The 14772-nt window shown below is 36.2% G+C and overlaps 1 protein-coding gene across 2 annotated transcripts in view; it reads left to right on the top strand.

Annotated features, from left to right (window-relative positions):
- RNF17 (ring finger protein 17) overlaps window positions 1-14772 on the top strand; it is a 130696-nt gene that overhangs the window by 37391 nt on the left and 78533 nt on the right. For both annotated transcript variants that reach the window (XM_053563786.1, XM_053563785.1), the window contains exons 12-15: window positions 3007-3196; window positions 5364-5532; window positions 6983-7173; window positions 8309-8450. In XM_053563786.1, the coding sequence (XP_053419761.1) occupies window positions 3007-3196; window positions 5364-5532; window positions 6983-7173; window positions 8309-8450 (692 nt within the window). The remainder of the gene's footprint in view (window positions 1-3006; window positions 3197-5363; window positions 5533-6982; window positions 7174-8308; window positions 8451-14772) is intronic.

The following is a 14772-nucleotide window of genomic DNA, read 5'->3' as shown; positions in this document are numbered from 1 at the left end:
AAGATGTAGAAACTGTGCTTACTTCAGCAGCACATATACAAAGATGTAGAAATAAGCTGAATGTCCTTCAACCCATGAATGGATTAATAAATGTGATATATGTATGCCATGTAATATTATTCAGCCATAAAAAGATGGAGATTTTGTATCTTAACAACCTGGCTGGACTTGGAGAATATTCTTCCAAGCAAAGTATCACAAGAATGAAAAAATAAGTACCACATGTACTAAGTACTTAATTAGAACCAATAGCTAATTAATTATATGCTCACATGAGAAAAATTAAGGGGGGAAGAGGTTGAGTAAATTCTGACCCAACAGCTATGTTGCATGGGTATCTTGCACACTTTCTGGGTGAAGGGGGCAAATGACTGTGTTTCTCTTAGGCAAAAGCTAGCACTCTAGCTGATATTTTTTACCAAAAGTATTGGAAATTCCTTAGAAAATGTTGAAGTGGTTTTTGTACACTGTATGTATAAGCTTTGAATTAGAATTAAAATTCAAGATGTTTTTTTCCTGAAAGTTTGGGCAAAAAATGTGGCTGCATATCAGACACATCAAAATACAATGCTCCTTAAGTTTTCATTTTATAAACTTTAATTCCTTGATTTAACCCACTTATCACTGTGACTGTCAACACTCTGTGATTTCATCAAAAATAGAGTAAATAATTGTGCAATTAGTAATAAATCACATTTATTTCAGTGTTAGGGTCTTTACATAGAATTTTGGTGATATTTTTGTGACCAGAAATACAAGATCAATTAAACTTGTGAACCCATCCTAGAAAAAATGTCACATACCTCATGGCTGAATATCACGACGGTCAACAGATGGCCAAGGGGAGTGAGTACTTTGAAGGTGACTGAAGTGATATTCAGCGATGGGGTACACAGCACTTTTTCTAGGATGAGTTCACAAAACTTAATTTTTAGACCTTGGACAACAATAGCACTGGCCATTCCGTAAGAAGAATTCCAAAATTGCTTTGAAGAGTGGACTAGGCCCTGGCATCAGTGCATAGCTTCCCACGGGGAGTAACTCGAAGGTGATTGCAGTGATATTCAGCAATGAGGTATGTAGCACTTTCTGCGAACTTGATTGTCCCACCTCCTATGCCATAAGAACTTAACTCTAATTTATGTCTGTTAGCCTATGGTAAGGTTGGTTTTGTTATATGTTGTTTCACTTAAAGTCACAGTTTCCAAGAACCTTATCAACAACGTTAAACGAGGACTTACTATATTTTAAAACTAAGAGAATGTTGGTTACATAGTATGTCAAAATAAGAGAAGAGTCACTGACGGTTGCAGGGGTCCTCAAACTGTGGCCCACAGGCCACATGAGGCGGTGTGATTGTATTTGTTCCCGTTTTGGTTTTTTACTTCAAAATAAGATATGTGCAGTGTGCATAGGAATTTGTTCATAGTTTTTTGTTTTTTTTTAAACTATAGTCCGGCCTTCCAGCGGTCTGAGGGACAGTGAATTAGCCCCCTGTTTAAAAAGTTTGAGGACCCTGGTTTAAAGTCAGACAAATATTTTGGTAGAACTTAAAGAAAAGTAAAAGGCTGCCGTAATGTGCCTTTCAACTATCCTGCTTTTATTAGCATATAAAGAGGGGATTATACAGCGTCTCCTGTCCATAATCAGTGACCAGGACTTACCAAATTTATCTCCAGTGTGTACTTTAGATGGGCTGTAGGATGATCTGTGTTCTCTTGCTACCTATTCTAAGCAGCCGTCATGCTTGGTTTAGGTTTTCTGCCTCAGTTTCTTCACCTGTGCGATGGAATACTGCTGTGGGGGTGTCATGGGAATTAAGCGAATTCAAACAAAATACTGAGAACATAGCTGAGCTCATAGTAAGCCTTCACTTTCATGCCTCTCTCTTGCTTAATCTTTTTTCTTCGTTTTTACTTTGTAATGCATCTGGTCCTTCCATAGGGTCTTGCTCTACTTTTAGGACCTTAGTTCATCTTCCCCTTATCTGAACACCACTGGGTCTTGATTTTGGCATTCCGTATGCCGCCTTTCATTGTTTCTTTACTCTCACTCTCCTTTACCAAGAGAAGAAAATTGTTTCTTCCTTTGTTACAAACTTTAACATGTGTGTATCTATAAGTGTACCTGCCCAAAGATAGGTGGTTTTTATTATGGTAAGTACAATGTATTATAGTAATTTATTTGCCTGTCTCTCTTTCTTGAGCTTTTTGATGGCAAGACAGTCTTATTCATCTTTGTTAATGTACTCAGGGGTGTCTAACCTATGGCCCATGGACCACATGTAGGTCATTTGAGGCCTGTTTTGCTTATCTGTGGTGTCACATATTACGAAAATTATGCATGGATCCTTTTATTCCTCATCAGGTTTTGTTAGTGTTTGTGTTTTTAATGTGTGGCCCGAGACAACTCTTCTTCCAATGTGCAGGGGAAAAAAAGGATTGGATACCAAAGATACTGATAGTCCATGAAACAGGTTATCTTTTCTTTATTTTTGGAGACAGAGTCTCAGTCATCCTGGGGTTGAGTGCCATGGTGTCATAGCTCACAGAAACTCTTGGGGTCAAGCGAATCTCTTGCCTTAGCCTCCTGAGTAGCTGGGACTACACGTGCCTGCCACAGTGCCCACCTATTTTTAAAGGAGGGATCTTCTCTAGCTTAGGCTGGTCTTGAACTTGTAAGCTCAGGCGATCCACACACTTGACCTCCCAGAGTGCTAGGATTATAGGTTCGAGCCACCTTTCCTGCCCAAAACAGGTCATCGTTAAGTGACTACTGATTTAGTACTCTTCGGGATTTTTATCTTGCTGTTTAGTTTGTATAATGGAAATGTAGTGTCATAATATACTACATTGTATCCTCATAGTACTTGACACAGTATTATAAGATCAGCAAATAAAAGAAGTAAGACTTTTTGTGATAAAACTAATAAATGTGTATGTAAATTAGAAGTTATTAGGTGTCTTTCTCAATAAACATTGATCGCGATTTGTCTCTCTCATTTAGGTGCAACAATATTTGTCAACAGTATTGAAAATGGAATGTGGTGTCGAGGAACCATCACTGAATTAATTCCAATAGAAAGTAAAAATACCAGAAAACCTTGTAGTCCAACCAAATTCTCAGTTCGTGAAGTTGCATTAATGCAAATATTCATGGTAGATTTTGGAAATTCAGAAGTCCTAATTGTTGCAGGGTATGATATTTTATATTACATGTTTCTGGCCCACTTAGAAACATTTGTGGGGGGAATAAATGAAGTTAGAAAGGGATATAGAGGAATAATTTATTATTCTTCACTTCCAAGGCATGTACTTTATTATTGTGTGCTATAGCAATCTTATTAAATAAATAAAATATATCAGTTATCAATATTACTAGATAGGAGCTTGGAAAATGAACTTTTGATGTACTCCAAACTTAAGTACCCTTCTTTTGTCTTTAAAACAAGGAATAATGAACAAGATTAATTATTTCAAATAAAATCTTAGTTAGCTGTAGATGATTGAGTTAAATTTTCAATCAGACTTCTGTAGTTTAATGCTTATAAAATAAAAATGTTTTTTCCATCTTCTAGGAAAATAAACTGAAATGTTTCTATAGTAAGGACCAGTATTAATGTAGCACGGTCACCTTATTTAATGGTCATAGTTTTTTAAATAAACAGATTTATATCGTGTTTATATTGTTTTGAGATAGACAAAAATTAAGAAACAAAATCATTTTGATTACTATATTTTCTCAAAATAATTGCTACAACATTCTGTGTACTTCTGCATTTGTGAAAACACTCTACTCATTTCTTCAAGTGCTATAGGCTCACTTTCATAGGCATAAACAGCATCTTCAGGGCTAGAAACACTTCTTCTGCACATGCAATTTTTTATTTTATTTTTTTTTTTTGAGACAGAGTTTCACTCTATTGCCCTCAGTAGAGTGCTATGGCATCACGGCACACAGAAACCTCCAGCTCTTGGGCTTAGGCGATTCTCTTGCCTCAGCCTCCCGAGTAGGTGGGACTACAGGCATCCACCACAACGCCCAGCTATTTTTTTGTTGTTGTTGTTGCAGTTTGGCTGGGGCCAGGTTCGAACCCGCCACCCTCGGTATGTGGGGCCGGCACTCTACCCACTGAGCCACAGGCGCCGCCCCATGCACATGCAATTTTTTACTGTAGAGAACAGGAGATAATCACACGGGGCTAGGGCATGACTTTAGGCTGGACAAATCATAATTTTAACCTTTGTGGATTCTAAGAACTGAATGGTGATGTCGGCTGTGCAGACACTTACCACAGTGCAAGATGGTCCCTGCAGTCTTGTCTTTGGCTGCCATTCTTGAAGCTTCCCCCAAAATTTTGGTAGCATATTGTTATGTACCACTGAGCAGTAATAGTCCTTTCTTTCTCCAGAGAAATACTTGCAGTATAACCATTTTTGGAGAAGAAAGTTGCTACTGTTTTCTTTCCAATATTTCAAGGCCTTTTCACTTTTGTTGGTGGGTTTTAGAGTTCATGCTTATTCTCTCGATCAAATGGTTAAATCCAAGTTTCATTAACAGTGATGATGTCAGAAATGTATCTAGACTTGCCTCTGTTGAATCTGGACAGCATTTCTTCACACCATTCAACACAGATGCACTTTTGTTCATCTGTCAAAGTGTAAGGCACCCATCAAGATGAAACTTTCCTGATTGGAAGATAATTGTGCAGGATTTTGGACACTGCCAGTGATCCAATCTGTAGTTCTAATTCAGTGTCCTTAAAAAATCACTCAATTGTTTTTGCAAATTATTTCCATTTTTTTCCTCAGTCAGCAATATTTTCCTCCGTCATTACGGTTGCCAGATGCCCACTCTTCATCTTTCAGTGAAGTTTGGCCTCTTCTAAATTCTTGAAACCACCAAAAAATTATGCAGGACAAAGGTCCCTGAAAGCCTGTTGCAAATCCCAAGGCTTTGAGACTCCTTTAACCAACTTTTAAAATCGTAGAAAATCATTGTGAGAAAGTGATCTCTTTCCAACTTCATAGCTGATGCTGCCTCAGTCCTGTGCAGACAGAAACAAAGGAAACCCAATAGCACTGATAAGCCAAGCAAGTTGAAACTTACATGGGTGAATCAGAAAAGATGCCGCTGTCAACTGTGTATTTCTTGGAAGTGAAATTAATGGGCCATAACACAGTCTGTCTCAGAACTTCCCTCGTGACCTTCGTAATAAAGTATAAATTTGGAATATAATTTTCTTAGAAGATGAAGCTTCAGGAAAGTGTCCTTAGAAATACATACCTTTTATGGGGAGAAGCAAGTTCAAAGGTCAAGCTTGAAGCATTAATTTCAGTAAATATTACTTGAATTTCTCCTAGAATTGGTGATAGTCACATGACACCAGAACACATTGCTGAGCAGCATATTGTACTTGATGATTTATGTCTGATTCTAAGAAAGTCTGACTTGTACATTAAAGGGCTGCTGAAAGACATACAGCCGTTAGCACAGCCTTGCTCGTTGAAAGACATTGTTCCACAGAAGTCAGTAAGTGAGACTTAAATTATTTCTTCTTCAGAGGCTAAATACTACAATTTTAGCTATGTATTGTCAATTAGATTATAAACTGTAAGCTCAAGGAACCAGTTATCTTAGTAAATATATTTTGCATAATCTATTTGTGTCAAAGGAAATGAACTTTAACTTCCCCAACTGAAAATAATGGGAGACTGAGATGAGTAAGCATATTGATGTTGAACATAATGATAAGTGAAATATCCAGGTAAAGCAGTAATTTTGGAGTCTACTATATAAATAGACTCTAAAATATGGTATGTATTTCCATGCATTTCTTCTCTATTTGCATGGCACTTTGTTCATTAGTCTATTGATGGCCCATATTGCTTGTATTCTGTTTTGTATGTATGAGTATCTGTTCCCCAGCAAGATTGAAAACTACCAGGAGACAGGAATTGTGTGTAGCAATATACTGTGTATTAAGCACTTCTATTGTTATAAGGTATATGAAAGCAAGAGTCTGTGTTTTGCTTATCATTGTATTCCCAGCATTTAGCAAATCACCTGCCACATAGGAGTAGCCATTCAAAAAATATTTGAAATAATGAATACATGAATAAAGAAGGAAAAGGAAACAAAAATACTAACATTGGTATTTTCCTCAAGATGATGAGATTGTTATGTTTTTAGCTTTTTTATACTTTGTATTTTCCATACTAAGCAGGTTTTACGCTTATAATCATAAAATCTTTGGAAAGCTATTTTATTTTTCATTTGTAAAGGAATTTGTGCTTTTCATCCTTGAAATTTAGGTATAATACTTAAATGTTCAAAGATCAACTTAGAAGTTTTTTTTCCCAGTAGGTGAATATTTTTCTTATTTAAATAGCATGTACTTCATATATTCCTAGTAATGGAAGCAGATAAATGGATGATTGTAAATATTTTGATTTTATTATAGGCTTTATAAAATAACTTTCTGAATTTTCATAAAGTGGAAAAGTCATTTGCAATGCTTTATTTCATTCTAAGCTCTTTATAATCTTCATATTAATATTCAAAAGTGAGGCAGCACCTGTGGCTCAAAGGAGTAGGGCACCGGTCCCATATACCGGATGTGGCAGGTTCAAACCTGGCCCTGGCCAAAACCTGCAAAAAAAAAAAAAAATATATATATATATATATATATATTCAAAAGTGAAACTAAATTCTGAAGTAAAATCTTGAGTAGCCCAAGTGATAAAGTGAGACCCCATCTCAAAAAGAAAACAAATAATAAAACCTTGAGAATATATTTGTTACATATAAGTAACATCTGTTACTTATATATCATATATTAAAATATATATATAAAAAATTTAACATATATAAAAACCACATTTCTTAACGTCTATGTAGTGCCTTAGCTCAAATTTGCAGGCTTGGTAATAAATCTAGAACATTAGGGCTAATTATTCCTAATTACTGTGGAATTTTACAGAATGAAGGCTGGAAAGAGGAAGCTAAAGTGGAATTTTTGAAAATGGTAAATAACAAGGCTGTTTTAATGAAAGTTTTTAGAGAAGAAGATGGTGTGCTTATTGTAGATCTACAGAAACCACCAACAAATAAAATAAGCAGTGATATGCCTGTGTCTATTAGAGATGCATTAGTTTTTATGGAACTAGCAAGGTAAGTAACTTACTAAAACTTAAATATTCTTTGAGGTTATAGCTATAAATAGGAACACCAGATTTTGCTTTTAAATACCGTGGGTCTAGAGTAAACCTCAACATGCCCTAAGAAGTTAAAAATACTGCTATCAGGGTTTTCTTTCTTTTTTAAGACAGAGCCTCACGCTGTCACCCTGGGTAGAGTGCTGTGGCATCACAGCTCACAGCAGCCTCCAACTGTTGGGCTTAAGCGATTCTCTTGCCTCAGCCTCCCAAGTAGCTGGGACTACAGGCACCTGCCATAACACCTGGCTATTTTTTGGTTGCAGTTGTCGTTGTCTGGTAGGCCTGGGCTGGATTTGAACCCGCCAGCTCTGGTGTATGTGGCTGGCGCCTTAGCCACTTGAGCTACAGATGCCAAGCCAGGGTTTTCACAATTGTCTGTGAAAACTGCATTTAGGTAATTTGGTTTAAGAATTGAGAAATTAATGTAGCTCAAATAAAACGTGGATATTAAATACTTTCCGTATTCTTGGTAGCTATGAGCAGCTTTACTAGGGTTTCAAAATTTATAGTTTAACTGTTCCTAACTTAAATTTTCTAGCCTTTGGAATGAGTTCATGATCACAACTCTATATTTAATGTATGAATCTAGAATAGATATTTAAAGTTTCTTTCTCCCTCATTTCTGATACCCTAAGTAACCTTAGATGTTGTAGAAGACCATATCTATCTGTTTTCAGTAGGTGACTTTGAAAGTGATCGAAGTAGACTCCATTCTAGAAAAGTGAAAGTAGAATCTTGAAACTGGAAGGGCTATAGACACCTCATCTGGCCTTGCCAAGCAATACAACAGCTATTAATGTAACTGAAAGTTAGAGTAGAAGAGCAGCATTGAATTGAAATAATAGCATTCAGGCCCAGCTCTAAAATGTCCTAACACACATTTGAAGATTAACTATTTTGTTTAGAGACTTGGCATCTTATTTAACCTGGTTCAATAATTGGAAACAATACCAAGAAATGTTACAAGAAAAGAGAAAGTGGAAAAGGAATCATTCAGAAAGTCAGTGTATGTATAAGTCCTGTCTTCAGAGCAAGTCACTGAGAAGGGAGACCTTAAGAAAATCGCTATTACTTATGCTTTTTATTAGGTTTAGGTCACAATCACCAAGAAGTTACTCTGAAAAAAATACAGCTTTACATTACCATCCACCTATTTTGCCTGAAGAAACAACAGATGTTTCCGTTATGGTTTGTCATATAAACAGTCCTACTGATTTCTATCTTCAATTGGTAAGTAAGTGTTTTTTTGAATGAAGCAGGGTTTTTTTTAATTTTAGTTAGAAATGTGTAACAGGAATAGGTGCCTACTGTGAGTTTTAGTTAGAGCAAACAAACCACTGTTCATCTTCCACATAGGCAGTCCCCAAGTTACAAACATTTAACTTATGTACCTATTACACTTAGGAACAGAGGCTATTATAAGTCCCAGAGTTACAAACATCTGACTGACATATAACTCACATAGAGGCTATTTTATATACAAATGCAACTTGAGAACAAAGTATCAAACCTATCTCATTCGTAACCTAGGACTATCTATACATTTAACTTTCTTAGTAGCTGTAACTTGGGCGGCGCCTGTGGCTCAGTCAGTAGGGCGCCAGCCCCATATACCGAGGGTGGCGGGTTCAAACCCGGCCGGCCCCAGCCAAACTGCAACCAAAAATAGCCGGGCGTTGTGGCGGGCACATGTAGTCCCAGGTACTCGGAAGGCTGAGGCAAGAGAATTGCTTAAGCCCAGGAGTTGGAGGTTGCTGTGAGCTGTGTGAGGCCACGGCACTCTACCGAGGGCCATAAAGTGAGACTCTGTCTCTACAAAAAAAAAAAAAAAAAAGTAGCCATAACTTTAAACAAGATGTTCAGGATTCATTATAAATTGAGAGAATGATGCAAGATACCTAGTGTATAAATGTTTCTTACTACCTTCTAAAGTCTAGAAACTAGGAAAGCACATAGAACTATCAAATATAATCACAAACTTTTTTCTGACCACGTACATCTGAGAATTTACTAATTATTCCTAAGTGGTTTTTTGAATTTAAACACCAAAATAACATGAAATTCAAAGGCATTTCCTATTAAACTTTTGTTATGTGACTGATGTTTGTTTAAATAGGTAGTGATAATAATTCATCCTTATTGACCTTGCAGTCCTTTTTAAAATTTTTTTTATTTTTTATTTCAGAATATCATGGGGGCAAAAATGGTTGCATGAATTGCTTTTGTATAGTTTGAGTCAAAGTTATAAATGTGCCCCTTTAGCGTTGCACTTGTTGGGTGTGAATTTATGCCTTCCCCACTGCTTCCCACCTGAAAAGTTTGGGCCAAAAGTTTGGGTGCACCTTATGATGGCAAAATATAATACTCTTTAATACTCTTTAACTTTGCAAACGTTCATTCCTTGATTTAACCCATTACTACTATGAAATAATTTCTGCAATGTGGGTAACAACTCTAATTTGTACGTCTGGTAAAATTCAGCTATGAAACCATCTAGTCCAGGACTATTTTTCATTGGAGTTTTTTTTATTGCTGCTTCAATTTCATTACTTGATAATGGTCTGTTTAGGAATTCTGTTTCTTCCTGATTGAGGCTAGGGATGTTGTGTGTTTCTAAGAATTTGTCTACTTCAACATTTTTCCAGTTTAAGTGAAAAGTAATTTTTGTAGTATTCAGAGATAATGTTTTATATTTCTGTGGTATCAGTTGTAATATCTAAACTTCCAATTGAGATTATTTGGGTTCGTTCTTTTCGGTTTTTTGTGAATCTAACAAAAGGTCTGTCAATTTTGTTTATCTTTTCAAAGAACCAACTTTTTGTTTTATCAAACTTCTGTATAATTCTTTTTTATTGATTTATTTTAGTTCTGCTCTGATCTTAGTTATTTCTTTTCTTCTGATGAGTTTGGGATTGATTTGCTGTTCATTTTCTAATTCCTTGAGATGATTCATTATATTGTTGATTTGCAATCAATCTTTCTGGGTCTTTTTGATGTATGCATTTAAGGCTATGCATTTTCCTATTAGTATGGCTTTTGCTAGATCCTCCTTTGTCATTTAGTTCAAAGAATCTTGTGATTTCTATCTAAATTTCCTTCTTGACTCAATAATCACTCACCAGTAAGTTTTTTTTTTTTTTTTTTTTCTTTTTTTGTGGTTTTTGGCTGGGGCTGGGTTTGAACCCACCACCTCCGGCATATGGGACCGGTGCCCTACTCCTTAAACCACAGGTGCCACCCTCACCAGTAAGTTTTTTAATTTCTATGACATTGTGTAGAATTGAGTGTTTTTGTTGGAATTGATTTCTAGTTTTATTCCACTGTGGTCTGAAAAGATAAATGGTATAATTTCTTTTTTTGAATTTGTTGAGACATGTTTTGTGGCCTAAGATATTTCTTAGTGCTGATGAGAAGAATGTGTGTATTCAGTAGTTTGAGGGTAGAATGTTTTGTAAATGTCTGTTAGGCCCATTTGCTCTAGAGCGTTGTTTAAGTCCTGAGTTTGTTTATTTTCTGCTTGGAAGATCTGTCCAGTTCTGTCAGTAGTGTTGAAGTCCCAAGGTGTTATGATATGGGTGTTTTATCACTTTGGTTTTTTTTTTTTTCCCCCAGATTCTCACTCTGTCACCCTGGATAGAGTGCTGTGGTATCATCATAGCTCACAGCAACCTCAAATTCTTGGGCTCAAGAGATATTCTTGCCTCAGACTCCTGAGTAGCTGGGACCACAGGCACCCACCACAATGTCTGACTAGTTTTTCTATTTTTAGTAGAGATGAGGTCTTGCTTTTGCTCAGGCTAGTCTGGAACTTGTGAGCGTAAGCAATCCACATGCCTCAGCCTCCCAGAGTGCTAGGATTACAGGCATGAGCCACCACGCCTGGCCTTACAACTTTGTTTAGATCTAGTAGGATCTACTTTATAAATCTGGGTACACTTGTGTTAGGTGCATAAATATTTAGAATTGTTATGTCTTCTTATTGAAATGTTCTCTTTACCATTACATGATGACCATCTGTGCCTTTCTTTACTTTGGTTGTTTTGAAGTCTGTTATCTGATATTAGAGTGGCTACACCAGCTTTCTTTTGGTTTGTATTTACATGAAGTATTGCTTCCCATCCTTTCACCTTGAGTCTTGTGGGTTAGATGCATTTCCTGGAGACAGCAGGTACTTGGCTTATATATATATATATTTTTTTTTTTTTTCTCTCTTTCCTCTCTCTGCTTTATTTTATTATTTATTTATTTTTTAATTAAATTATAGCTGTGTACATTGATGCAATCATGGAGTACCGTGCACTGGTTTTATATACAATTGGAAATATTTTCATCACACTGGTTAGCTTGGCTTATATTTTTTAGCCATTCATTCAGCCTCTGTCTCTTGAGAGAGGAGTTCAAGCCATTCCCATTTATTGAAAGAATTGTAGGAGGATTTCCATTCATCCTGTCAAGTAGAACTTCACTACTTTTTTTTTTTAAAACTCTCAAACCACTGTGGTATCTTGACTCTGTACTTTAGCATTTGGATAGTTTTACACTGGTGTCTGTTGTGCTCATCAGTGTAGAATGCAGATATGGTCTTTTCTAATGTCTCTTAATGCTTTCAATGCTTTCTTCTTTGACCCATTGGTAGTTTAAGAGTGTGTTATTTAATTTCTACAAATTCAATTTTTTTAATTTTTCTTGTTTTCTGATTTCTAGTTTCTTTCCATTGTAATAAAGATACAATTTATGAATTCATTCTTTTAAAATTTATTAAGATTTATTTTGATACCTAACATATGGTCTATCTTGAGAATATTCCACGTGAACTTGAGGCAAAAAAAATGTATTATGGTATTGGCCAGACGGTTCTGTGTATGTCTGTTAGGTCTAATTGGTTTATAGTGTTGTTCAAGTCTTCTGTTTCCTTATTTTTTTGTTACTGTGTATGGTTTTTTTTATACATTATTGAAAGTGGAATACTAAAGTCTTCTATTATTGTGGAACTATCTGTTTGTTTGTTTGTTTTGAGACAGAGCCTCAAGCTATCACTCTGGGTAGAGGGCTGTGGCATCCCAGCTCACAGCAAACTCCCACTCCTGGCTCAAGCAATTCTCCTGCCTCTGCCTCCCAAGTAGCTGGGACTACAGGCACCCACCACAACACCTGGCTATGTTTTGGTTGCAGCCATCATTGTTGTTTGGCGGGTCCAGGCTGGATTCGAACTTGCCAGCTCAGGTTTATGTGGCTAGTGCCTTAGCTGCTTGAGCCACAGGCACCGAGCCAGAACTATCTGTTTTTCACTTTATTTCTGTCAAGGATTGCTTTATATATTTTGGGACTCTGATGTTTGCTGCATATTTGCTTTTACTGATGAATTGACCCTTTTATCAACTTATGTCCTTTCTCTCCAACCAATTTTTTACTTAAAGTCTATTTTGTCTGATATTAATAAAGCCACCCCAGATGTCTTCTGATTACAATTGGCATGGAATAGTTTCTTCCATCCTTTTAGTTTCTTTTTATATGTTTGTGTGTGGAGTTTTGTGTTTGTTATGTTTGTTTGTTTAGCTTTGGGTTTGGGGGGTTGTTGGCTTTTATTTTGAGAGACAGAGCCTTGCTGTGTTGCCTAGGCTGGAGTACAACGGCATCGTCAGAGCTCACTATAACTTCAAATTCCAGGGCTCAAGTGACCCTTGTCCTTCAGCCTCCTGAGTATTTGGGACTACTAAAAAAGTAACTTCCATACCCAGATAATTTTATTTTACGAGCTCAAGCAATCCACCTGCCACAGCCTCCCAGAGTCTGGGATTTACAGGCATGAGCCACCATGCATGGCCTGAGTTGGACTGCTTTTGATGCCTCCTGTAAGTGGAATCATACAGAATTTGTCTTTCTGTGACTGGCTTATTTCAGTTAGCATAATATCCTAGAGGTTCATCCATATTGTATTGTGTGACAGACTTTCCTATTTTAAAAGGCTGAATAATGCTCTTTTGTATGCGTATACTACATTTGTTTATCCCTCCATTTATCAATGGATATTTGGGTTGCTTCTACCTCGTGCTGTTACAAATAATGCTGCAATGAACAGGGATGTGCAAATATTATAGTATCACGTTTTCATTCCCTTCTCATTTCTTTTTTTGTTTGTTTACCTTATAGGTTTTTTTATGATTGTGTGGCTAATCCTTTAAGTTATAACCATCTAATGAGAATCAAACCAACATAATTTTAATTTCACAAAAACTGTACTTCTATGCAGCCCTGTCCATCAACATTATTGATGTCACAATTAATCTTTACACTTTGTATGCTCAGTAACATATATTTACAATCATTTATGCATTTGTCTTTTAAATTCTGTAGAAAATAAAAAGTAGAGTTGTAAACCAAAATTGCAGTAATACTGGATTTCATATTTATCCATGTATTTACCTTATAAAAGACATTATTGAGGCTGAACTAGAACCTGTGCTAATGACCTGATTTTAACAGGGTTATCTCTGTAAAGTCCCTATCTCCATATAATATCACATTCCGAGGCTGAGGATTATAACTTGCCTACATATTTTTGTGGGGAGCTATAATTCAGTGCCCAATATTGGGCTTTTTGGCATTGTAGATTCATGTTTTTCATTAAGTTGGGGAAAGTTTTCTGCTATTATTTTTTAAAATAATAATTTTTGCCCCTTTTTCTTCTTCTGTGATATCCATAATCTGTATGTTTTCCACAAGTCCCTTAGGCTCTGTTCACTTTTCTCCATCCTTTTTATTTTCTGCTTCTCAGACTGGATTATTTCAGTTGTCCTATCTTCAAGTTTATTGATTTTTTTTTTTAAATCTCCTACTCAAAGCTACTGTTGAAGTTTTCTAGCAATTTTTAAATTTTGGTTATTTTACTTTTGAGTTAAGTAATTTCCTTTTGGTGCTTTTTTTTAATTTCTTTCTCATTTTATTCATATATAATTTTCCCATTTTTTTTGGTTCTTTGCCTTTTCACTTATCCCTTTTAACATATTTATATTTTAGAGTTTGGGGGGAGAATTGGTTGCACATGTCTCAATTTTCTTTATTAAAAGATTTTACAGGCCATGTACAGTAGCTCATAGTCATAATCTCAACACTTTTGGAGGTCAAGGTGGGAGGATCACTTGAGGGCAGCAGTTCAAGACCAGCATGGCAACATAATATGACCTTGCCTCTACAAAATATTAGGAAATTAGCCAGGTACAGTGTCAGGCACCTGTAGCCCCAGCTACTTGGGAAGCTGAGGCCAGAGGATTGCCTTAGCCCAGGCATTTGTGGTTGCAATGAACTGTCATTGAGCCATTGCACTCTAGCCTAGGTGACAGTGAAACCTTGTCTCATATATATATGTAACAAAAAAAATGAAATGAAACCTAAGGAATCATGAACATAAAAGGTCCTTAATGCAATCATATGGAATCTTCTGGTATCTGTACATGTATCTGGTAAGCTGTGTTCAGTCCCCTTTCAGGATTACTACATACTTCTGGTATTTGAGTTCAAGAATTCTTAATATTTGGTGTCATATCTTTATAGT

Source organism: Nycticebus coucang, chromosome 15, assembly GCF_027406575.1.
Source record: "Nycticebus coucang isolate mNycCou1 chromosome 15, mNycCou1.pri, whole genome shotgun sequence".
NCBI classification, from domain to species: Eukaryota; Metazoa; Chordata; class Mammalia; order Primates; family Lorisidae; genus Nycticebus; species Nycticebus coucang.
The sequence above is the reverse complement of the archived record's forward strand: the minus strand, read 5'-3'. Positions and strand labels throughout refer to the sequence as shown.